Source organism: Ammospiza nelsoni, chromosome 1 (genome assembly GCF_027579445.1).
Source record: "Ammospiza nelsoni isolate bAmmNel1 chromosome 1, bAmmNel1.pri, whole genome shotgun sequence".
NCBI classification, from domain to species: Eukaryota; Metazoa; Chordata; class Aves; order Passeriformes; family Passerellidae; genus Ammospiza; species Ammospiza nelsoni.
Window position 1 is genome coordinate 153,608,446 of NC_080633.1, and position 26,413 is coordinate 153,634,858.

Here is a 26,413-nt window from a genome sequence, read left to right on the forward strand (position 1 = left end):
CAAACTGGTTTTGGGAGGTTGGGATCCCACCTCTTGGGCCCTAGAAGGTATAGACTGGTGGAAAAAATAAATGGATCAAGGAGAAAAGACAGCATTTGCTGAGATCTTTAAAATGCCCATCCCTGTCTGCTCACAATATATGGGAACGTCGATTAAAGCCTCTCCCGTTGGAGCGCTCGGCAATTTTCCACCATGGAAGCCGACGTTAACAGTTTTCCCTGTTTTCTCTGCAACTTTTGAGATGACACCCCAGAAAATATGGATTTGCTCCATCCACTGTGAATTACAGCCCCACACTCTGCTCTCTGTTCTCAGCTCCAGCTGCTGACCTTCCAGGATCGTGAACAAAGAATCCCAGAACAGTTTGGGTTAGAATGGACATTAAAAACCATTGAGTTCCAACCATGGACAGGGACACCTTCCACTGTCTCAGGTTGCTCCAAGCCCTGTCCAACCTGACCTGGAACACTTCCAGGGATGGGGTAGTTACAACTTTCCTGGGCAGCTTGTGCCAGGGTCTCACCACCACCCCAATCCAACATTGGGTTGCACAACGAGCAACCAACGTATCCCAAGCACTTCCCAACAGCTCCCAGAGGAGTCACAGATGCTGGGTGACCTCATCCCATTTCCTGAATGGATTGACTTCTTAGGGACCCTCAGAGTGCAACCAAAAAGCTGAGAAGTGATGGATTTAGTCTGGTTTAACCCATTACTGTCCATCAGTGGGATTATGGTGGATGACTTGGTGCAGACCCTGATTGCCCCAGTCTCAAATGCAACAAGAGGAAGATGGAAAGGATGAGAAAGCTTCCCTGGAACTCCCAAGGATACGTTCTCCTCCCCAAAAGAGAGGGGATATATTGAGTTTTAGCGTTCATTTCATCCAAGACAAGTCAACCACACCATTCGGTGGGAATGAGTCACAGGAACTGGAATGCATCCAATGGGAAACACAGGACTCTATTCCATAACCAAGATTCCCATTCTCACCAGATTCCCATGGATTTAGGGAGAAAGGGTTAATCACACACTAACAGCACACCAGGACTAGCACCTGGTGCCATCCGATTATCTCATGACAGTGAAATTACTACCACAGGGAAACTTGTTACAGCACTCAAGGAATGCCAGAAGAATGGAAAGGAAAATCAGGAAGGCTTCCCTGGGAATGGATGAAATGGTCCTATCCCATGGAAGTGCTCAAGGCCAGGCTGGATAGGGATTGGAAAAACCTGGTCTAGTGGAAGGCATCCCTGCCCCTGGCAGGGGGGTTGGACCAGATGCTCTTCCAATGTCCCTTCTAAGCCAAACCATTCCATGATTCTCTGAACTGAATCATGAGCTGGGTGTGTAAAAGATATTGTTAAGGGAGCAAAAGGAAATTGGAAACCCAAAACCACCCACTGTGAATGAAAGGAAAGAACGGGACAGGGAGGCTGGTGTGTCCAAGTGACCTGGAACAAAACATCCCAACCTCCTGCATAGGATGACTGGAAGGGATGGTGGTTCCTCCTCCTCTTGGATCCTCAGCTGTATCTCCCCTTTCCCAGGGAAGTGGTCCTTGCACCCACCAATGTGGCTGAACCCCATTTCAAAACCTGCATCACCCTCATCTTTCAGTGTGAATCCCTAAAGGCTTCAGATCTTTGAAATCCTGGGGTAGAAATCCTTGTAATCACCATATCACAAAATCATTTAGCCTGGAAAAGACCATCAAGTCCAAACTTTGACCAATCACCACCCTGTCAGCCAGACCAGAGCGCTGAGTGCCACATCCAGTCATTTCTTGAACACCCCCAGGGATGGTGACAACTGTTTCCATCTTAATCTGTTCAACACGCTCCAGGCCACGGAACAGAACAAAAGAGAAGAAAATAAAAGGAAAAAATAAAACTAAACTAAACTACATGAGCGAATCCTCCACTGACGAGCTCCTTTCTCCTGAGCTGGCATTTCTCTGACAAATGTTGGATTATCTTGTTCTTTACTTATTTATAGTGCTGGAGGGCTAGGATTCTCCCTCAAGAGGCGCCGCAAAGTTTTCAGGAAGAAATATCAGAGTTTCCCCAGCAGTGTCAGACACAACTCATTATTTGCAGACAGGTGACTTTTGTTTTCCACACTTGCAGCAGGATTTGAGAACAAAACTCTTCAAAGTGGGTCAGTGTTTCATTCCCCTACTGGGGGTCTATAAGCTCAACTCAAAGGGGGCTCTGCTCCCAGAAAAGTCTTAAAAGTGGTTTTGGCTCTCCAGAGGGACAATTGGAGTTTTCTGAAGGAGTTTATAGAATCCTAGAAGGGATTCCATTGTGTTGGAAGGGACACAAAAGGATCATCTAGTCCAACTCCTGGTCCTGCACAAATGCAGGAAAAAATGCCACCCCGTGCCTGAGGGTGTTGTCCAAATGCTCCTTGAGCTCTAAAAGCTTTGCAATCTCTACCCTGGGGATCCAGCTTCTCAGGGAAACCTGTGCAAGTGGCTCACCGCCCTCACAGGGAAGAACTTCTTCCTGATATCCAATCTAACACTACTTATTTTCAGTGAGAAGCCATTCCCCCTTGTCCTGTCATTCCTTGCAAAAATTCCCTCTCCATCTTTCCTGTCAGCCCCTTCAGGCACTGGAAGGTTGCACTGAGGTCACCCTGAAGCTTCTCTTCTCCACACTGAACAATCCCAATTCTCTCAGCCTTTCCTTGTAGGAAAGGTGCTCCATCTCTCTGATCATCAACCCCAGAATTTTTCTGCTGCCTCTATAACATATGGACATCCCATTTTTTTGGTAGCCACATCCACATGGACCATGGAAAGATGTTGGAAGCAGAAGAAGCATCACTCTCAAATCTCGGTGCAACACTTCATCCATCCCAACTCCTCCATAGCAAATCCCTCATCCCTTTCCCAGCAGAGGGAGGCTGTGAGGAGAGAGGACATCTCCCTCCAGGATTTTTAAGAGATGATCAACCTCAATGTCACCAGGAGCAACAGAAATTTAAAGCCAGCAAATCACAGCCCTTGTGAGCTGCACTCCCAGCAAAGCCGTGGGAGATAAGGGGGAGGAGTGAAAAGGAGAATCAATAAATCTTAACCTCATTCACAATGATCTGGAGCTCTTATTAAGTAAATTAATTTAAGTTAATTTAACTCGATCATGACTCCCGATCACAGTGATTTAGTGAGGGGGAAATTGCATTAGGAAAGGCCACACTCACCAGATAGAAGAACGGAAGAAAATTAGATCCACTTAGCAATGTGAATTAATATGGAAATAGCAGGTGTAAATTTCACCTTATCAAGAGAGTGAAAATTATCTTCATAAATTTGGAGAAATAGGCCCCGAGTTGCTTATAAATCTATTTAAAACAAAAATATTACAAAAAGTGGAGTAAAATTAATTTAAAATATACTCCCACATATCGCCTCAAAGAAAAGTCAGCAGCAGGGCCCAGTTTTATGCAATCCAGCAAGAAGGGAAGGATGGAATTGATTCCCAAGGGACTGACATCAGGTACCTCCAGCAACTCTCCCTGTCACTCACTTCCCAAAGCCACATCCCTCTTCATCTTTGTCTGGTGATTTGAGGATTTACTGGCAAAAGGGGTGACATCCTGGATGTCCCAGCAAAATAAAACCCTGGCACATTACTTCCAGATACCCAAAAACCTGGACTTCAGGGAAGAAATTTCTCCTTGGTGCCAGTTGGGAACCAGCTTGGGAGTAGCACTGGAGGGCAGCAACACCAGGTGACATCCCCCTGCTTAAGGGGATAAGGGTATTAAAAATATCAAATTATTGTAAAAACATTGTAATTATTACAATGAAAAACAGAAATATTAAAAATAATTGACTACTAAGTATGAAAAATAAAAATGAGGTGACTAAAGGGGTGTCCCACAGTCATCAGAGCTTCTCCTTGTTTTGTGAAGAGCAAAGAAAATCAGGAAAAAAACAGATCCTGGTGTCTTGCTTGAGACAGATCCAAGATAGGAACGAGGAAGCAAAATATCCCGTAAAAACTCCAGGAGAATCATTTGCCATGTGCTTCCTCCAGACAGGCCAGATGATTGATGACCCCCAGCGAAGGTAATTGGGAGATGGAGATTTATGGCTTCTTTAAAACATAATTGTTTTAATTTGCTGATGGCATTTTATCAAGATTTGTCTGAAGCAGCTGTAAGATCCAAACTACACCAATTTAATGAAGTCGGAGATTAATACAGAGAAAATGATCCTACAAGTGGGAGCTCTCAGCCAATTGCAGCAGAACAAGGTCGTTCCTTGGAAAATCACCACTGCATTGAGCAAGAGCCACCACACAGATCCCAGATGCTCCTGCTCTGGATTCCATGCCCAAAGCTAATCCCTGCCTTGATTCTCAGCATGGATCAACCATCCAGATCTGGAGTAACAAAGAGTGTGAGGGAAGAAGCTGAGCCCAACAGCTGGAGGATGAGTTGTTTTCCATTAATTAAGGCTCAGAGTCACAGAACCATTTGAGTTCAAGATCATCTTGTTTCAACCTTCTGCCATGGGCAGGGACACTTTCCACTATCCCAAGTTGCTCCAAGCCCCCTCCAACCTGGCCCTGGACACTTCCAGGGTGGTAAGGCCCTGGCACAGTTTTACCAGAGAAACTGTGTCTGCCTCATCATTAGAAGTGTACAAGACCAGGTTGGAGCAACCTGGGGTAGTGGAAGGTGTCCCTACCCATGGCAGGGGGTTGGAACCCAAGGATCTTAAAAGTCCCTTCCCATTCAAACATCTTCTGATTCCATGAAATTGCAGGATGGTGGAACAGGCAAAAAATTACATGGTTTGTTTCTGGACAGGGAAATGCAGGAATTTGATTCTCCCACCTGGAAGGAAGGAAGTGCAAATGGAGGTGGCAACCCAGAGCAAAACCTGTGGATCTCAGGATGGTGCCCAGGTGGGGAAATATCACAGGCAAAAGCAGAATGAGAAGACAAAGGAGGGGGTGGTGCAGGTAAGGCTGACCATGAGCCCAAAAGGATCCCGGTTTCCATACTGGAAGAATGGAATGGTTTCATACTTTGAGACCAGGAGAGTACAGGAGATGTGGAGTTTCTCAACCAAGAGCTTGGAAAATACACAAAATAATTCACCCAAACTTTCTTACCAATCTCTCTGTTTATTCCATACTTTGCCTAATCACCCTGAACTCTTCCAAAACCAACTCTCCCTTCAGATACCAATTTGAGAATCCCAAACTTCACTTTTAAAGGGAAATATCAGGCAAAGTCAGGCTTTAAAAAGAACCACCATTATTTTTGTCCCTCCACAGCTCTACCATAAAAGCCACCAATCCTCAGGGCATTGATGGGGAATGACTTTTGGAGGAATCCGCCTGGAGCAGGGTGAACAAAGCCAGAGAAGAGCAGAACAGACTCTCTTTGCCCAAAATACTGCCCATGACTCCTGGCATTCCAGTGGGAGGACAAGCTATTCCTGACCTAGAAATAGCCAAAATCTGTATTTTCACCAAACCCATTGCTTCTAATCACACCTTGTTCTAAAGAATCAATTATTTTAACAACCTTTCTGCTTTACACAAGCTCCAGGTCTTGTCTTGGCCTCTGAGACACTCCATGGAAACATCTCCACCCCTATGGATTTAGGAATATTCCAACTCAAGGTTATGGCACCTTCTCTAGGCAGTGACAAAATATTTCTGGATGTTTCACCCATCCAGATAATTGGGAATAAATGAATTTGGGAGAGCACCTACATCCTAGCAGAAGTCTGGAGCATTCAACGTGCTCCCCTTCATCACCAACATCCACACGTTTATTCATCCTCTTTTCAGCTTATTTAACTGTTCCATGGAAACAATTAATTCCAAGAGGGAATACAGAGGAAGCCAAAGGCATAAGCTGCTGGCACCAGCTCAGGATAACACAATTCTTAATATGATTTTACACTTTAAGTCAATAAACTCAGAGTAGGCCAAACAAAGAGAGAAATTAAACGGCGAAGATGCGACAGAAAAAGACGGAGCCAACGTGGGAGCTCCCGTGGCTCCTACATCCCAACCAGCTGCATTCCAGGGATGGCAGAATTACCTGGATGTAATGGGACGCCTGGTTTTCCAGGTGGGAATGGGGCTGGTGAAGGATGATAAGGCTGGAGGCACCACGTTCTTCTTCACGATCCTGTAGCGCGTCTTTATCACCTTGTTGGCTGGGGGGCTCCTTACAAAGTGGAAGTTGGATCCTAGGAGAAAAAAAAAATGGAAAAACAGGCTTGAAATTCAGGTGTGGATGGGCACAGGAGGGATCTCACTGACATTCTCACAGAATCACAGAATTTTTAAGGTCAGAAAAGACCTTTAAGATCATCAAGTTCCATGGCCATTGGTCCCACATCCAACTCAAGTCCTATATCCAACATTTTACCACCTGAAAAAAGGGGTGAAGTTTCAGGAATGGGACCAGTACAGCTGATGGTAACAGAAAGGCCTTGATGTGCTTGGGACTGGCTTCACCAGCAAACACTACCACGGGAATAATGGATTCACCAACAACACCTTGGTCCCAACATACATCCACACTGGAAATAAACTTTTGACTTTAATCCCTGGCGTTTTCATAATACTTTTAATTCCCAGAAGTGTTGAAGTCCAGGTTGGACAAGGCTTGGAGCAACCTGGGATGATGGAAGGTCCCTTCCATGGATAGGGAACTGGATGAGCTTTAAGCTCCCTTCCAACCCTACCCATTCCTGGATTCTCTATGTTGCAGGATGATCTACATCCCGGGCTATTCTGCAGAATGTTTCATGCAATTAACAGTTCAATGTTTGACTGTGGTTTTCCTCCATGAGCCTTTTTTTTCCCCCAAGCTTTCAGGAATGCACCTAATTGCCCGACTTTTATAACATACAGCTGTAACTGCCCAGATAATTAAAGCTGACACTCCATGCTGAGCCTCGGTCTCTGGGTTTTATAACTGATTTAAAGAGCTGGCTGTTTTTCTTGGAGATCCTCTCATTAAAATTATGGAGAGGTTGGGAGGGGAAAAGTGGGAGCATTATTTCCACTGAAAACATTCGACCCATCCCCATGTTTATCTCTGTGAGAGGAGGGAGAATAAGTTGGATTGCCAGGTAAACTAGGAAAAATAGGGAAATGCATTTTAGAACTGACACCATTCCTTAGAAAGGAGGGAACAGTTCCCCCATTGCCCTGCAACAGTGGCAACATCAATTCACAGCTTTACAGGTTCATACAAGGAATATTTTCCTTCTCAAGCATTCCCAACAAGTTGATGCCTTGTGTTGGCTTTGGGAGGGATCAGGCAACACAAATTTCCATTCAGAAATTCAGAAAAAAAAGTTATAATCCCTGGTGATGGAAAAAGGCAAAAACCAGGCTCTGCCATGACAGAAAAATCACTGCAATTTTTTGTGGTAAAGATGATGCTTGCAATGTTCCGCAATCTGAACCCATGGGATAAATCATGGAACTAAAGGATCTTCCAAGTTCTCTTGGAGTAGAAACCATCTGATGATTGAATGACTTAGAGGAACTGCAGCCACTTTAGAGGTGAGGCACTTCAGAGGTCACTTTAGAGGTGAAGCAAGAATGAAGAGAGGAAAGAACATGGAAAGCAAACGGGATCTCACTGCTCTTTCCCTATCCCAGCATTTTTTTGTAGCAGATCAAATTGTTCAGTGCAGTGACCAAACCTCTGCGTGGGCTTTTAAAGCCTTTGCAAAGTTGAAGCTCTAATTACAATTAAAATTGCTTCCAAGTACCAGCAATCTTGGAATTTTTTCCTTCAGGGAACTGCAGTTAGTACAGGAAAATGGGGACAACAAAAGAACAGAGGTGCTAACCCCTGCAGGGACCAGCACCACACACACAATGAAATCCCAGCTATGGTGATGGTGGGACTGACCTGAAATCACGGACTCATGGAATGGTTTGGGTTGGAAGGGACCTTGAAGACCATCCAGTCCAACCCCCTGCCATGGGCAAGGACATCTTCCACAATCCCAGACTGCTCCAAACCCTGTCCAACCTGATCTTGGACACATCCAGAGATGGAACAGCCACAGCTTCTCTGGGTAACATCTGCCAGGGCCTCACCACACTTGCAGGGAAGAATTTCTCCCTAGTATCCCACCTAAACCTGCCTTCTGTCACTTTTGTCACCCAGGACATGTGGACACACCCAACCTCGCACGGATACAGCACCAGCCATGTATCCAAAGCACTTCCATCCCACCAGGGAAGGGATGAGAGCCTCAATCCTACATCCTCCCCAACCAGCAACAGCACAAGTTGCCCCTTTCCCTCCTCCACTCCAACCTCACAGAATAACTAAGCTGGGAATTTGCTGAATACATAATTAACATCTTTTTGCCCCCCACACAAGCTTGAGCTGCCACCAATCAACCCAGAATTGCATCAAACTCCTGCCTGACAAGAAAGAGAGATCCCAAATTATTGCAGGCATCCCCCTCCTCCTCCTCCTTCCCCAAAACAGGCTGGCACCTGGTAAACTCTATTCCCAGAGGTAATTGGATGGTGTATTCATTCCGAAGCTGCTCCTTGGAAAGTGCCTGATGCGCGACTCCAGCATTAACCACCTCCTCAAAGAGCCTCTCCGAAGAGCTCCGTTTTCTATTATTACTTGCTAGCTGAGGGGTTTTGTGTAGATAATCATGTTATTTAGACAGGATGTTGGTTTAATTCCCTTCATTACAGGCTCCTAATTTTTTCCTCTCCGCGTGATGTATTCCCCGTGGCACATTTCACTCAAATCAAACACTTCACGCTTTTATTACAAACAATACCCCAGCGTCCCCCGTTATCAGCCCGGCGCACACATCCCCACTCCTCGCCGCGATCCAGAGGTCACTTCTAATGACTAATCGATCTCATTAGCTTTCCTAATTAAAAACTTTACTACCGCCATGGAAGACAAACTACAAAAAAACTGCTTGCATCATATTCGAATGGGATATGAGCATCATTTATCAGCCAGGGCCGCGCGCTGCTGAGCTCGGGGCTTTCTGCGGAGCCGCGAATCCCGCGGGCGCCGCTCGCGCCTCCTGTTCCCAGGGAAAAAGAAATCCTGGTGTAAACTCTAAATGTAAGAATTGTTAAGGCTGGAAAAGACCTCTAAGGTCATCAAGCCAGTGCTGCCAAGGCCACCACTAAACCACGTCCCCGAGTGCCACATCCACATGGACTTTTAAACCCCTCAAGGAATGATGATTCCATCGCTTCCCTGGGCAGCCCAAGTATCCCATCAGTGAAGAAATTTTCCTAATATCCAAACAAAACTTCCCCTGTTTCCTCTTGTCCAATGCTGACCTTGAAAATGGGAATTCGTTACCAAAATCTCTTACAAGGGTGCTTCAAGCAGGAAGGATCCAGGAGCCACCGCACACGCATCCCTTAGGAAAGGGATTGGATGCAAGGGTCCTTAGTTCTTCTCTTATTTCCCTAAGAGAAGTACCAGGAATTGGCCCCCTGGGAAAGCTGAAGCAAGGAAGGCACAAAAAGAGTTCGCTCCTGGAATATTTCACCTGGAGAAACCTTCTTTTAAAAGAGGCTTAAAAGAAAGGTGGAAAATTACTTTGGACAAGGTCCTGGAGCAACAGGACAAGGGGGAATGGCTTCCCCCTGCTAGAGGGCAGGGTTAGATGGAATATTGGGAAGGAATTCTTCCATGTGAGGGTGGGGAGGTCCTGGCACAGGTTGCCCAGAGAAGTTGTGCTTGCCCATGGACTGGATGGGGATTGGAGCAACCTGGTCTAGTGAAACATGTCCCAAAAAGTTGTGTTGATGTGGCACTCGGGGACAGAGTTCAGTGGTGGCCTTGGAAGTTCTGAGTTAACATTTCAACTTGATGATCTTAGAGCTCTTTTCCTTAATGATTATTCCATGATTATGTGATTCTGAATCCATGAGGCAAGAGGAAGATGATGCTGCTCAGGATGGATTAGGGAAACCACAATAATGGTGGAGTAAATCCTGTTCAGATACTGATGGGAAAAAGGAATTTAAATAAGCAAGGGGAACTTCAGGAGGGCAGATTCCCAAATCCAAGAGATAACTGCTGCTTTAGGAGCAGGATATGGGATAGAAAAGCTTCCTGCAGGGGCACAGGAATGGGGAAAAGAACAAAATTAAGTCGTGACCTAGGCACCACAAGGTCTCCCATTGTCAATCCTTGGCCACCACGACCCCTCCCATGTGTCTCCATTGGGGCTCAGCACCGAGCTGTGCCATTAATCCCGATCGGAGGCGAGACGGGAAGCAGTGAGTGACAGGTACATTGATCTTCCAGCACTTGGAAGCGAGACAGCAACAGGGACGAATGCAAATTGGGGAGCAGAAGCTGAACCTTGGATTCGCTGCCAGGATTGTCCCCAGAGCTGGGAAAACCTCAGAGATTAAAGGGATGAAGCAGAACTACCCCAAAGAAAAAAGCAAAGCAGAGACCAAAAACCTCTAATAAAACCAAAATGCTCTTTTCAAACAGGAATGATGGAAAAAATTAAAAGGGTTAAGGACTATTAGGACATGAGTGAAGGAGCCACCAGCATGTCCCAGCTCCTGACAGGGGGTAAAAACCTCCCACTTGGTACCCAAAGCAGCTCCAAAAAGAACTGAAAATTTCTGCCAAGGGGTTTTCTGGAAGCAAACCCTTCCCAACATGAAGATGAATCCCTCACCATGGGATTTGCTCCAGGTCAGGAAGGGAAGATTCAGCAGAACCCAGTTACCTTCAAATCCTAGAAGGAAGAGGACACTCAGCCAGACATCCCAGGTGGCAGCAGGACCATCGTACACATCCACTGATGCTCTGGGATGGTATGCGATCAAACCTCCCTCTTTTCCATGGGAAAAAGCATCCCTGACTCAAAACAATTTGATGCTGGCTTCCATCATGTGCATTTTGGGAGGACCAAGGTCAAGGCATGGAATTCCTTGTAAAATCCCTGCAAGACCATTTCCTAATGGATCTGATCCTTCCACACTGTCTCCCACCTCGTGGATGAAGGGAAGGTGGTGGAGGAGCTTTTCAGGATTTTAGTAAGAAGGTCCAAGGGCAAATTTGGGGGCAGCAGAGGAGTTTGCAGCCAGGAGCAACCTCGACACAAGCAGAAGCACCACGGGAAGCTCTGATGGCCAGGATGGATCAGCCTCACTCCCACTGCTACAGCAGATTACAGGGATTGGGAATCCCAATCACTGCCCTTCACGTCAACCGAGAGCCAGGATGCTCCACGCCCCATCCAACGTGGCCTTGGACACTTTCAGAGATGGAGTAGCCATAGCTTCTCTAGGAATTCCATTTCATGGCCTCCCCACTCTCCCAGTGAAGAATTCCCTCCCAATATCCCATCTGTCCCTGCCCTCTGGCCGTGGGAAGCCATACTCTCTTGCCCTGTCACTCCATTCACTTGTCCAAAGTCCCACTCCAGCTCTCTTGGAGCCCTTCAGGCACTGGAAGGGGCTCAAAGGTCTCCCTGAATCCTTCTCTTCTCCAGTCTCAGACTTCAGCTCATGATTGGGTGAAGAGGTGGGAACATAGCCAAACCCCCTGGAGATTATCCCCAACACCACTTGCTTCCCTGGATGAGAAAAACTGTGGATGGGAAGGGAAGAGCAATGGAGGGAAAAACTGAGAAAAGAAAGAAAGAGAGAAAGAAAGAGAGAAAGAGAGAAAGAAAGAGAGAAAGAAAGAGAGAAAGAAAGAGAGAAAGAAAGAGAGAAAGAAAGAGAGAAAGAGAGAAAGAAAGAAAGAAAGAAAGAAAGAAAGAAAGAAAGAAAGAAAGAAAGAAAGAAAGAAAGAAAGAAAGAAAGAAAGAAAGAAAGAAAGAAAGAAAGAAAGAAAGAAAGAAAGAAAGAAAGAAAGAAAGAAAGAAAGAAAGAAAGAAAGAAAGAAAGAAAGAAAGAAAGAAAGAAAGAAAGAAAGAAAGAAAGAAAGAAAGAAAGAAAGAAAGAAAGAAAGAAAGAAAGAAAGAAAGAAAGAAAGAAAGAAAGAAAGAAAGAAAGAAAGAAAGAAAGAAAGAAAGAAAGAAAGAATGAATTTGGGCTAAAACAAGAAGCATGGAATGGTTTGGGTTGGAAGGGACCTTTAACACCATCGAGTTTCAACCTTCTGCCATGGGCAGGGACAACTTCCACTAGACCAGGTTGCTCCAAGCATATGGAAATGACCTTCAACAGGCATAAATCCAAGGGAAACCTGAATAAAGTTCCACTACAGCTCCTCCAGCCAAAAGCAAACAGTTCTGGTGTTTCCCATCCCACCACACCTCGATGGCATCACCCCTGAGCCACGTGGCTCTGACACCTTTTGTCCTGGCTGCCAACTTGGCCAAGCCCCTGGAGTCAACAAAAGCTTTGGGATTACTGTAATGCTGTTAGGAATTCAGTGTGAAAGCAGACACCAGTATTAGGGATGATTATCCCGGAGCAGGTTCAATATGTTCCCACAGAATGGCACAGCAAGAGGTTAATTATGTTGCAACTGGAATCAGCTTCCAAAAGGACCATCCTTGGGTTTAAGAGGGGAATTTAATTTCCACACTCATTCAGTTCCGAGCTCTTTCAAGAGCGACGGCTCTTTATGCTAGCGTGTAAACGATGCTTTATGATCAGGAACTGGTGCTTAATAGGAAATAAATCCAATTGATCCAAACTGCTTTACCTGGGACCCGGAGCACGACAGCTGCTCTGGTTGTCACATTTTGAGAGGACGGGAGAAGGGCAGGATTTGGAGTTGGAATATTTTAGAGAGCTCCAAACTCATTGGAAAATTTGCTTAACATGGCAGCTGCTTTTAGCTGGGAATATTTGGGAAATTAATACCAGATCTGCTTGGTGAATTCCCATATGTCAATCGGACCACAGGAGAAGAGAAGTTCAGGGAATCCACCAGGAGCGAGACTGCATTGGGCACTGGCACTTGGAGATGAACAGTAAGGAAGCACTCATTTTATCAGGCAAAGTATTAAATTCATGGAATTGTTTGGCTTGGAAGGGGCCTTTAAGACCACCTTATTCCAAAACTCTCGCCATGGGCACGGACACCTGCCACTATCCCAGGTTGCTCCAAGCCTTGTCCAACCTGGCCTTGGACATATCCAGGGATGAGGATTCATAACCTCTCTGGGCAAATCCACATATCCTGCTCAAATAAATTCCACAAGTCTGGGTCTGCATCCAGAATTCCTGGGTTTAGGTGAAAAATACAGAACTTTTATTTCCAGGAAATACAGAGGGGCAAAACATCACCCAGCTTGGAAGAAAAAAAAATTCCAGCAGCAAGAAAGGGAGGGATTCTGCCCCTCTGCTCCGCTCAGGTGAGACTCTACCTGGAATTCTACATCCAGCTCTGGAGTGGATGGATGTGGATGTGGAGCTGCTGGAGTGAGTTCAGAGGAGGCCATGGAGATGGTCCAAGGGCTGGAGCCTCTCTGCTCTGGAGACAGCTGGGATGTCCAGCCAGGAGAAGGGAAGGTTCCAGGCAGGCCTTATTAGAGCTTTTCAAAAATCCAAATGTTTAGGAAAGCCCCACGACGCGTGGAGATGTCATGGGGGAACAAAGTGATGCCTGAGCTGTTGAGAAGAAAGAAGGGGAGCGAGGAGAAGAGCATCTGGAAAAGCTGGGGATGGCACAGCCAGGAGAAATCCAACAGCAAGGAAACACTGGCAGCAAGCGTGACAGGGAAATGAAAAGCAGCAGACGTGAAAGTCACAGAGCTACAAGAAACTCCCTGGAAAAATGCTGCTGCAAAACACGTTCAGGATCAGTCTCTCAAAAGGTTGAGGACCCGTTCTCCCTTTCCAGACCACTGGTGCAATCCCAGCTTCCATCTGCAGCTGGGATGCTGCACAGGATGGATTTTAGTGGATCTGGTTCAGTGGATGTGGTGTCTTTGGGGTTTGGGTGTTCCCAGGGTACCACAACATCCAGCATGGAATCATGGAATGGTTTAGGTTGGAAAAGAGCACTAAGACCATTGAGTCAAACTGTTCAGCACTGCCAATGCCACTGTTAAACCATGTCCCCAGTGCCACATGCACACATTTTCTGAAGCCTTCTAGGGATGGTAACTCCACCACTGCCAGGGAGCCTATTCCAACACCTGACCACATTTCCATCAAGAATTTTTTTCTCCAACATCCAATCTAAACCTCTCCTGGCACAACCTGAGGTCATTTCCTCTTGTCCTCTCCCTTGACCCTGACCCCCCTCTGGCTGCACCATCCTGTCAGAAGTTGGGCAGAGCCAGAAGGTCCCCCCTGAGCCTCCTCTTCTCCAGGCTGAACCCCTCCAGTACCTTTAGCTGCTCCTGGTGCTCCAGATCCTTCCCACTCTTTGTGGAATACCATCCCTGAAGTGTTCAAGAATGTGTGGATGTGGCATTTGGGGATGTGCACCAGTGGCAGCCCTGGCAGTGCTGGGGGAACGTTTGGGACTCGATGATCTCAAAGTTCTTTCCCAACCAAAGCCATCCTACATTTATCCAAATCTGTATCATTTTCCAAAGGGGTCTGGGTCACTTCAGCCCCACCAGCCCCCAGAGCCAGGTGATTTGGGGAGCCTTAGAAAATAATGGGAAGAACCGTGCCTTTGACTCAGTCCCACAATTCCAACACCAATATTCCAACCACAACAGAAACACCAGCAAATATCTTGGTTTATTCCCTCCAATCCCAAAATACAGGGAGGCAGAGACAGAAGGGTCCAACAAGGTCTTGGTGGGGACAGGAGGACACATCAGCAACCTCCCAGTCACCCCAGTAACCCCACCAGCTGTGTCACAATCCCATCCTCACTGCCAAAAAGCCCCAGGATGGCCTTTCCAAACATCACCAGAGTGGAAGAGCCTTCCAAGGATGAGGAGAGCCCACATTATCCACCAGGACTGGCAAGAGGAGGTCACACTGAAGGCTCTGAACACCGTTTTCCCAGCCCCAGCCCGTGTTAAAGAGCCTGAATGGGTCTCTGGAGCATCAGCCCTTGTTCAAACACAACCCTTATTATTATAACAAAAGAGGGTGGCGGGTTTTCCTTCCCCCCTTCCCTCGGTGAATGATTATTAATGTGTTTCCAGGAGCTGGATCCATTCCTCTAAATGAGAGAGTGGGATGGCAGGAGGAAAGCTGATAAATGCCCTCCTCCCCCCGGCCTCGCGGCGGGAGCTGCCAGGGGTGCTCGTTCTAACAAGCTGCAGATGGAAGACAACTGGAATAACAAAGTATGAATTTTTATGAGTCTAATAAATCACTCCACTTTTCCTGCTCTTGATCGTTTCCAGCACTTCACACACCAGAAAAACCCCGGCTATAATCAAATGGGTTCAGGGATCTCGTGTTCACGCCTCACTGTGGCACGGGGAGAAGTGGCTCTGCCTCGGGAAACGACGGGAGCGCTCGGCGGGCTGGAATTCCATTTGCATTTGTGCTTTAGGATTGACTTCCTTTTTTTATTTTATTATAATTTATTTAAATTTAACAAGGAAAAATTTGAATCTCTTAGGTATTCCCCACCCTCAAAGCCACTTATCCAACAGAAGGCCAGCTTTTAGATTTCTAAGCATCCACTTAAAAAGAACCTGACCTGACTCTGGCATTCAGCAGTGGAACTTGGATAAACTCAGGGAGATGGGAGGAAAACGTTGCAGGCAGAAGGTTCATTAAGCTCCTTTTAATTCTCCTTTCTAAACTTTGATGTAAAGCAGGCAATGGACAGGCTCAAAATCCATCCCCACAAGAAACAAAGGGATTCTACTACAAGTTGTAACCACTGAGTAGGTGCACATGGGTTTGCCGAGGGAACTATTTGCCAAAAAGCCAGAAAAGCACCACATCCATGGAAAGAAAGAACCAAGATGTTCTTTTCCTTATCAAAAAAACACTCCTGAAACCTCCCGGACAGAGGAGAATGGAGCTGAAGTCAGACACACCACAATGGCTCCCCGACAATGGAATGAGATGATCTTTAAGGTCTCTTCCAACTCAAACTATTCCATTATTCCCTGTGCTTAAGAAAAGGAGAACCATTGCTCCACATCAGTCTAGAGTCCCTCAAGACCAAGCACAGCTCCAGGATCTTCGAAATCTGGAAAAAAAACCACTCCTTATAATCACATAATCATTAAGGTTGGGAAAGCCCTTCAAGATCATAGAGTCCAATTTGTGATTGATCCTCACCTTGTCACCCAGACCAGAGCCCTGAGTGCCACATTCAGTTATTCCTCAAACACCTCTAAGGATGGGGACTCCACCACCTCCCTGGGCAGCCCCTTCCAATGCTTAACAACCCTTTCCATGAAGAATTTTTTCCTGAAATTGAGTTAATGTTGCACCACTCCCAGTCCCCCAACACCAGTGTTGATAGTGAGTCCCCATCTCAGTATCCCAAACCTCAACACTCCACCTCCCCGAAGGAAGGAAGCCAAGTTTAACAGGGAAACCTGTTGTTTTCCATCACCCTTATCCTACCCTAGTCTTTAATCCATCCATTATGTTCTTTCCCCCTGCTTTTCATTTGCTTTTCCAGCACTGCACTGCATCAGGGAGGGAATTCATCTTTGACAAACATTTACCGATTATCAAATCACAACTGCAGCCGCCGACAGGGGCAATAAGTCACTTTAAGCAGCCGCCCGTACTCCAGGCTCAGGAGTTTGGGCAGCTCCTCGATGACAAATCACTCCTGTCAAAGCCGCGTGTTCCCGGCCGCTCCGGAGCCGTGTTCCCTGTTGTTCCACACTACCTGGTGTTTAATGACAACACTGTCAGACTAAGACGAAGCCGCTGCGCCACCGACTGCCAAAGCCCCATTAGAGGGAAGATTGAGACCCTACTCTTCCCAAACTCACTCAAGCAACACAACCCACGAGTTTTTATAATTACGGCGCAAGAGCCATCGATCCCATGCTGACATCCAACCTATCCCTATGAAATGGGAGTAGTTTGCTGGCTGACAGTTGCTATAGATTATTGTGGGTGGGTTGGTTGTTTTTTTTTTCCCCCTTTTTTATCCGTCGCTCGACAAAGCTCGGGATGGATGGGAAGGAAGAAGAGGAAAACGTGTGCGGTCTTTGCAGTGCTGTTTCTATCCCAGCTCTTTCCCTTCAAAGGAACTTCAAAGAATCCCAGAATGGTTTGGGTGGGAAGAGACCTTGAAGACCATCCAGTTCCAAAGCCTTACCATGGGCAGGGACACCTTCCACTATCCCAGGTTGCTCCAAGCCCTGTCTAACCTGGCCTTGAACACTTCCAGGGATGGGGCAGCCACAGCCTCTCTGGGAATTCTATTCTAGCTCCTCCCCACCCTCCCAAGGAAGAATTCCTTCCTTATTTCCGCTCTAAATCTTCCCTCTTTCAGTTAAAACTTTCCCCCTCGAGGAGGAAGAACGTTGCTGTTGCTTTAAAGAAATGTGTTCATCTGCTTGAAGCCGTTACAGCATCCGTTAAGTTCCTATAAATAAGGAATTTCACAGCCTAAGCTGTGCATGAGCATCAGGGCATGTGGTTGATTTCCTTGGATTGCCCATTTGGGTGATCCAGCTGGATGGGTTTGGCACTCATCCACTTCTCTCACCTCCCCAAAGACCACGGCTTCAGCTGTGCTGGAGGAGAAAGATTCCAACGGCATTCCATGCTCAGCGTGGGGTTGGATGGCACCAAGAGGCACCCAAACCCTACCCACCATCCCATTCCATAGGTAGAACTTAAGGGATTGACGACTAGGGCTTAAATGGGACCAGACGACCCAAAACCACCATTCCTGCACCAGAGATGGAATTTTCTCATAGGTCTGATTCTCAAAAATCATCCTCTTCAGGATGGGGTGCAGTGAGAGGGAGCTTAAATCATGGAAACACAATGCCAAGACTTTCTCTTGGATCAAATCCACATGGGGACCAGGGTCACTGAAATTTATGACGTGGAAAACAGGATTACAAGAAGGAAATTCCCACTGGCTACCTGGAGAGCAAATCCTCCTTAGAAAATCCCAAGTGAGCACCACACCAGAAGACTTGGGAATAATTTTGATTCAAGGTCCTTCAGCACATGGTGGAATTCATGGGGTGTCCTGTGCAGGGCCAGGAACTGGACTGGATGATCTATATGGGTCCCTTACAACTCAGGATATTCCATGATTCCTTTCAGCCATGATTTTGAAGCATAAAAGAACAAAGATAAGCCCGCATCACATTTTTAGGAAAGAGAAAAGAAGAAAGCTTTGGCATTGGTGGCTCCTCAGCTCCTAAGGTCAACAACATCTTAAGAAGGAAAGCTCAGACCTCCAAGTCACCTGATTCCAATCAACTTTGCCACATCCAAGAAGGGAACAAAACAAAGAAAAAATTCTATTTTTGGTGGAAAGCAAAAGTTTTTTTACCCAAAGTGTCCATAATCCCATCTCTACCCTCTGATCCAGTGCTTTACATTCAGCTTGCTACTCCTGCATCCCTGAGCATCATCCTGGAGCAAGCGCCATCCCATGCTGGAGCCTGTGCCTCTTCAACACCATAGCCTGAAGGAAATGGCATCTGGCCAAGGATTGGGCTTGGAGCAACCTGGATTCATGGAAAGTGTCCCTGCCCATGGAAGAGGGCTGAAATGAGATGATCTCTGAGGCCTCTTTCAACCCACATCACTTTCCTTCAATCTTTTCCTGCGACTCCAAACCTCCGGAGGCACCTGGATTCTATTCCAACAAAAAATTAATTTTCCAAAGGCTGAGGGATAGGTGAGCAGAGCATTCCCTTTGTCACACCCTTGGGATTGCCCAGGGATGTCAGTGTGGGAGAGGGAAAGAACAGCAAATCTCCCTTTTCCAGCCTCCACATCCAATGAGCTGCTCCAGTCAGGGGGGAAAATATTTGATAAATTTTAATTTCCTTTTGAAAGCTATCAGGGAATCTTTTTATTGACAGCACTTCAGGGTTTTTCCCATAGTGTCAGGGAAAAGGGCAGGTGCTCTTGCTTGTTGTTAAACCAAATACATATTTTGGATGGAGAAAAGGCTACAATCCATCCCCTCCTCCAAAAAAACCCTCCAGGTATGAGTCCTGCAGAATTCCATAAATCTCACAAGCCGGGTGGGAGCCTGGTTCATGCCCCCTGACCCAGGAGGGATGATGGAGGGAAGATAAACCCAGAATCATGGAATTGTTGAAGTTGGAAAATATATCCAAGATCATCAAGTCCAACTGTTAACTCAGCACTGCAACATTCACCACTAAACCACATCCCTAGGTGCCACATACACACATTTCTTCAACACTTCCAGGGACAGTGATTCCATCACTATGATCCAAGGACTCGACCCCCTCTGCTCTGGAGTCAGGCTGGGAGAGCTGGGAAAGTCCAGCCTGGAGAAGGGAAGGATCCAAGGAGACCCTGGAGCACCTTCCAGTGCCTGAAGGGGCTCCAGGAGACCTGGAAAGGGACTTGGGACAAGGGATGGAGTGCCAGGAAAAGGGGGAATGGCTTTCCACCGGCAGAGGGCAGGGATAGATGGGATATTGGGAAGGAATTCTCTGTGAGGATGGTGAGGCACAGGTTTTCCAGAGCAGCTGTGGCTGCCTCATTCCTGGAAAAATTCAAAGCCAGGGTGGATGGGGCATGGAGCACCCTGGGATAGTGCAAGGTGTCCATGCCCATGGCAGGGGATGGAATGAGAGAAGCTTGAAAGATCCCTTCCCACCCAAACCATTCTGGGATTCCATGAAGACACAAGGGAAGGGCACCAAGACCCTGCCTCAGCACAACTCCAGCCCCTGGCAACAACAATCACCCAACAAACAACACCCCAAAGCAGGAAACAGCTGGATTTTAAAAAGGACCACGGGCTAAATCACTTTGGATTTCCTGCTGGTTCACAGCTTGATGGCTTCTTGTCCAAAGGTCAGAAATTTCCTCTCCGAAATCCCCCCAGAATAGACTCCCTATAAAAAGAACCAGGAGCTCACAGCAAATCCCATGTGCAAACTATAAAGCCGTAATCCTTGGAGCTCCAGGGATTCTGCACATGCCACTGGGAGTGTGAACAGCCACACTCCAAGCCTGAACTTCAACTGCAGTAATGCCTCCCAAAGTTTTCCCGTTGGCTCCCAGAAGATCCATGCACTGGCTGTTTCTCAGGGTCTCAGGATCTAATCCAGTACAGCAAATCATTCAGGAGGGTTTATGACCAAGGAATCAAAGGTTTCCAGGATGTCTCAGGAGTTCCACAAAACCAAGGTTTTACAAAGTGTCCTAATATTTTCTTTTACAATAACCCAGAGCGATCCATGGTCTTGGAGAATTTATGTCCCATGCACAGGAAAACTTGATCTTATGTAAATGAACATACATAAATTAAATGACCAAATAAAACTACTGAAAAATTCAAAAGGAGGAATAAAGGAAGTCTTGTATCACGCAATTTCAGCATGATGGGATGGAGGATTTCCACTGCCAGAGGGCAGGGTTAGATGGGATATTGGGAAAGAATTCTTCCCTGGGAGGGTGGGGAGGGGCTGGGATGGAATTCCCAAGAAGCTGAGGCTGACTTGTTGAAGTCCAGGTTGGACATGGGGCTTGGAGCAGGATGTTGTAGAGAGCCAGAAGGTTGCCCCTGAGCCTCCTTTTCTCCAGGCTGAGCCCCCCCAGCTCTCTCAGCTGCTCCTGGTGCTCCAAACCCTTCCCAGCTCCCAGCAACAAACCCAAGATCTTTCCCATAAACTCTTCCGAGCCACCAAAGTGACAGAGGAAAGCACCAACCCCCGCAGCTGCCCCACAGGAGCACATGGAAAAGGCAGCAGGTTTTTAGGGAAAGGCAGCAGGGACACCCTATTAACCTTTCTCTCCCAGGGTTCCTGACGTGTCCCCACCAAAGTCAGGCTGCCACCACTCACATCCCATTATTTGGCCAAACTCAAACCATCTCCAAGAAAACAGTTTGGAAAACTCTGTCCCCGCAACCCCCCCCTTCCCTTAACTCCTCGGAGCACAGCGGCACAAAACGCCTTTCCTAATGTTTCACACTCCGAGAGCTCCTCCAGCCCGTGCTGTAATCCCCACAAAGTGCTTCCCAAAACAGCTGCAGCTCTCCTTAATTAGTCTCCGCGGGCAGCGGGCATTAACGATTCAGTCGGATGAGTGACTGTTTCTGTGTAAACTCCGCGTGCTCCCCCCTGGAAGCCTCTCCGTGCATCCATCAGGAATGGTTCCATTGAGCAGTTGAGCGCTGACCTTTTGGCCAAACCCTTCTGGAAAAGTCACATTAGGAGCAGGTGACCACCAGTGGCTCTGAGGTGGTGTTTCCATGAGGAAATCACTGGCCAGCTCCAAGATCAGTGGGAATTCAAACCCACCTGCAGGTCTTGGGAGAGACATGGTCAGGATGAGGAAGCAACTTTCAGCTCCCAAATTTGGGTCCATGGTTCATGGATTTGGGATAAACTCTTAAATCACAGCAAGAGCTCGCTGTGTTTGCTCCAGGGCTCCTTTAACAGGAGCTGCATTCCAAGAAACTCGACGTCTTTACTCAGGCAAATGGGGCTCCAGGGTCTGAACAGAAGGGAGAGGGAAGATGTTTATCCCATCAAAGCGTTGTCTTGACTCAGCAATTCCGGGCAAGTCTTCAGCAAAAATAACTCCTTGAGCAGGAGCAGGTTCTGCAATAAAACCCAGCCACCGTGTCCACCTAGTGCCTAATCAGGGGCCAGGTTTTAAAAGTAATTATAATAATTAACAGGAGGAGAAAAAAAGCTGAGAAGTTGGGAATCAGATGCTCGTAGAAAAGATGGGCTTGAGGAGAAAACAGCTGAGCAGGTGGTGATTTTACCACGGGTTTTAAGGTGTTTGAGGCAGAAAATGACTGAATCTCACATTAAAATATTCCTGGGATAGTTGTGCCTGACAGGGAATAGACTTAAGGGTCAAAAGGATTTGCCCACAAGCCAAAACACCCTCTGGATTCATAGGATATCCTGAGTTGGAAAGGAACCATGAGGATTAACGAGTCCAACTCCTGGCCCCACACAGAACATCCCAAAAAATCCCCCTCTATGCCAGAGAGCCCTTTCCAACAGCTCTGGCAGCCTTGGGGCCATGACCATTCCCTAAGGATCCTGTCCCAGCACCCCATCACCCTCTGGAGAAAGAACCTTTTCCTGATACCCAACATAAACCTTCCCTGACACATTTCCAGCCATTCCCTGGTCACAGAGAGCAGAGATTGGAGCTGCCACTCCTGAGGAAACTCAAGATCCCAATGATTCTTCCCTCTTCACCTCCAGGTTTTTCCCCTCCAGGCCCTTCATCATGTGCCTTTGGGAGAGCTTTAGATCCTTATTTCTGGGACTACACATTCCAGCTGCTTTTCTCCAGTAGCTCAACACGTGCTGTCCCCAGTGTCCCCCCAACTCCTCCTCCCACCAGCTCCAGCCCAAGGAACGAATCTTCCAGAGGGGGTTAAATATCCTCAAGGATAACAAAAGCCAATCAGCTAAGCAAAATCTTCCTCCAAGCTCAGCACAAACCTCAGGAAGAGGCTTCTCCAGGCTGATTCTCCCGTCTTGATGTACTTGTGCACGTCCCAGAAGTGGCAGGAAAAGTCCCCAGACATCCCTCAGCTCTTAGGGGAAGAAAAGTGCTTCCTTGAGGGTGTTGGCTCCCAGTAATCCACGGAGCCAGTGCCGTGTCCCTGAGCAATTTGAGGCTGGGGAGAGCCAGAGGAGCAGCACATGGCACAGCTCCTCTTCTCCTTTGTCTCCAGTTCTTTCCCTTCCTGCTGGGCGCAGACATCACACAGGAGGTGCCTGTGGGATCTGCTTCCCGCCCTGAGGAACACGGGAAGAGGCACCCCGGGAGCAGCACCTTCCATCAGAGCTTCATTTGTAGCTGGAGATTTTCCAACCCCTCCAGGACATCCGAGGGTGACACAAACACCGAGCGGCGCCGCGGGCTCCCAAAAAGTTCCCAAACTGGCTCTTGGGTGGGAAAAAATATCCATGTCCTGCTCAAAACCCCAAAACGTCTCCGTTAACTTGCCTCTTCCCAGAATCCCTCTGGATTCCCTCATGGATAACAGCATCCGATACCTCAAATGTCACCAAAACCTCTCTTGGAACAAATCCCAAACTTCCCCCTTGATTAACACAAGTGGACATAAAACAACCCAAACCAACCTGAGGCTGTTTCAAATCATAAACCACCTTTGATTTCTTTCCAATCCATAAAACCTGGGACAATATGGAAGCCAGGGAGGTTGTTTATCCATAAAGTTGGAGTGGAATATCAATATTTATCTGATGGAAATTTATAACGAGCTGGGAAGTGACTATTGATACAGGGATCAGGAATTTGCAGCAAACCGAATGCAAAGCAATGACAGTACCACTGCCAAAATACACCGTGGGTGTGTTTATTCGATAAATATTCTATTCCCTACTCCCACAAAAAGGAATCCCAGAAACCTGGTCTAGTGGAAGCCGTCCCTGTCCATGGAAAAGGTTGTAATGAGGTGGTCTTTAGGGTCCCTTCCAAAACCATTCTGGGATTCAAGGTATTTACAGGATTTGCAGGGGAAAAAAAGGAGAATGAGGGTGGATTTGCAGGGATAATTTCTATGGAAAATCTCTGAAATACAAATAGGAGCTGGGAAAGGGGGGCTCAGCCTGGAGAAAAGGAGGTTCAGGAGGGACCTTCTCATTCTGTAACTCCCTGACAGGTAGGTGGAGCCAGGCAGGATCAGGATCTGCTCCGAGGGAAGAAGAGACAGGATGAGAGGAAACAGCCTCAAGAAGCACTAGGAGAGGTTTAAATCGGATATTGGGAAAATTTCTTCATGGAAAAGGTGGTGAGGCACTGGCACAGCTGCCCAGGGCAGTGGTGGAGTCTCCATCCCTAGAAGAATTTAAAATCCATTTTAACATCCCTAGAAGATGTTAAAATCCATCCACAAGGTCAGTGGTGGCCTTGGAAATGTCGAGGGAACACTTGGATTCGGTGGGCTCCGAAGTTTTTTTCCAACCTTAATGATTCCATGATTTTATCTCATGGACTTTGCATTTTGACACCTGGTATTTGCACCCATCTCCACATACATTTGTCCCTGAGGGCTTCAGCCACAACTTTTCATGGAATGAAGGAGAAATTCCTTTCTCCATGCAGCTTCCAGGGAGCAACCAAGTGGGAGGATTAGGAAGGAGGGAATCATGTGGGGAAACTGAGGCAGCATCCAGGATATTTTGTTGGAAAAGGAGACATCAGTGCTGCCCTCACTTCCCAGAATTTCCCTCCCTTCAATTAACACCTGATCCCTTCTCCAGGAATTCAGGAGAGAGGATAAAAGCAGGATGTCAACCAAAGAGCCACACTTTTCCAGCACTGGAAAAAGGGTGCTGGAAATGATTGGAGTCTCCAAGATAATTGTGTCCATGTGCAGGGTGGGAAAGCGGCTGGAGTCAGGTTTCAGTCCAGCCGTGAATTCCCAAATTGTGGGGCTATTAATACATCCTGGGATGCTGGGACAGGGCCATGGCATGCCAGCTGTGCCTCTGGATTGGGAACAACTGCGTGATGGAAGTCTGGACCAAGGACTGTGTGGCCCTTTCCATAAAACCAGTCCCAGCCCCAGCACTGATCCAGGGATAGCTCTGCCCTCCAGTTCCCAGAATTCATCCTTAAAAAGTGGTTAATAATCTGGATCATTACATGGAATTTCACTAAATCCACACAGAAAAACCTCAAGCTGAAGTCTAAAAGAGCTTTAGCCCTGGCCAGATTCCAAGTGTCAGAATCTAGGGACGGGTCTCAGGATCCAGGGACTGCTCTGCTCTCCACTTCCCAAAATTTCATGCTTTATAAGTGGTTAATCTGGATCCTTACATGGAATTTGGGGTTAATTCTGCTGCAAATCCCTGCAGGAAAACCTCAAGATGAGGTTAAAAGGAGTTTTATCCTCTGTCACATCCCAGGTCTCAGATTCCAGGGATGATTCTGCCCTTCACTTCCAGAGATTCATCCTTTAAAATTTGGATCATTTTGGATCAAATTTTTATCCAAAATCTGGGTGTAATTCTCCTGCGAATCCCTGTAGGAAAATCTCGAATTCGGTTTTAAAAGGATTTTAGACCCTATCACGTCCCAGGTCTCATATTCCAGGAATTGTTCTCTCTCCATTTAAAAAGTGGTTGATCTGGATTCTTACATGGAATTTGGGGTTAATTCTGCTGCAAATCCCTTCAGGAAAACCTCAAGATGAGGTTTAAAGGAGCTTTATCCTCTGTCACATCCCAGGTCTCAGATTCCAGGGATCATTCTGCCAGAGATTCATCCTTTAAAATTTGGATCATTTTGGATCAAATTTTTACACAAAATGTGGAATTAATTCTGTGAATCCCTGTAGGAAAATCTCAAATTCAGTTTTAAAGGCGTTCTAGACCCTGTCACATCCCAGGTCTCAGATTCAAGGACTTGTTCTCTCTCCATTTAAGAAGTGGTTAATCTGGATCATTACATGGAATTTGGGATTAATTCTGATGCAAATACAGGCAAGGAATGAGCACAATAGGGAATACTTTGTTCTTCCCTTAGGATACCTCGGAGGAATTTTTTAACACAAGCCCTCAACATCCCACTTTTCCTCATTTAAAAGCAAGAAAACCAGGAAGCAGAATGACAAATAGATTCTTCCTAGAGCAGACAGAAAGATCAACAGCAAAAACAAGGATAAAACTCAAAAAAAATTTCCCACATCACCTTTTTTCCTTTCCAAGCTGCTTTAACACTTCCTTGACTGCCCTAAATCCTAAGAAATCTCCTTCCTATTCTGGCTCTGCTTAAAAAAAAATCGGGAATAAACCAACTTTTCATAAACCAAATATCAAGGAATTCCTTGATTTATCCAAGTGTTTAAGCCCACTTAAACTCCTGTGCCACCAAATTAACACCCTCAAGAATCCCAGGAAAAAGCTCCAAGATTCCTTTGCATCCCCCCCTCAACTCTTTCCTGAAAAACCGCAGAGGTGAGAGCTCTTTTCCAAGTCTCCTAACAAATTTCCCGGCTTGCGGGGATGACAGCTCACCGAAGCTCCAGATGGATTGCTTGGAAAAGTGAGATGGTCGTGTTTGGGCCCCGACGTCAGCACATCCCATCAATCTCCGGGGAGTTCATCCCCCCCCTGCTCCCCCTTCCCTTTTCCAGAGTTCATTCCCACTTCATTACTGGATGGAGTGAGCCAGGAGTGCCTGATTTACCGGATACTTTCTGGGAAAATGGGAGCGGAGCTTTGTATTCCCAAAGCAGCACCTGCTCCACTGATACTCCTTAAAAAGGGGCACAGGCAGGAGGAAAAAAGGGATGCATCTTATGGAATTATATGGTTTCCCACTTCCCTCTTTTTGGGTGGCAA

The 26,413-nt window shown here is 46.8% G+C and overlaps 1 protein-coding gene across 1 annotated transcript in view; it reads right to left on the bottom strand.

Annotated features, from left to right (window-relative positions):
- Window positions 1–26,413, bottom strand: part of ZC3H3 (zinc finger CCCH-type containing 3) — a 128,636-nt gene that overhangs the window by 71,285 nt on the left and 30,938 nt on the right. Inside the window, exon 4 of the mRNA XM_059475251.1 lies at window positions 6,082–6,232. Coding sequence (XP_059331234.1) covers window positions 6,082–6,232 — 151 coding nt within the window. The remainder of the gene's footprint in view (window positions 1–6,081; window positions 6,233–26,413) is intronic.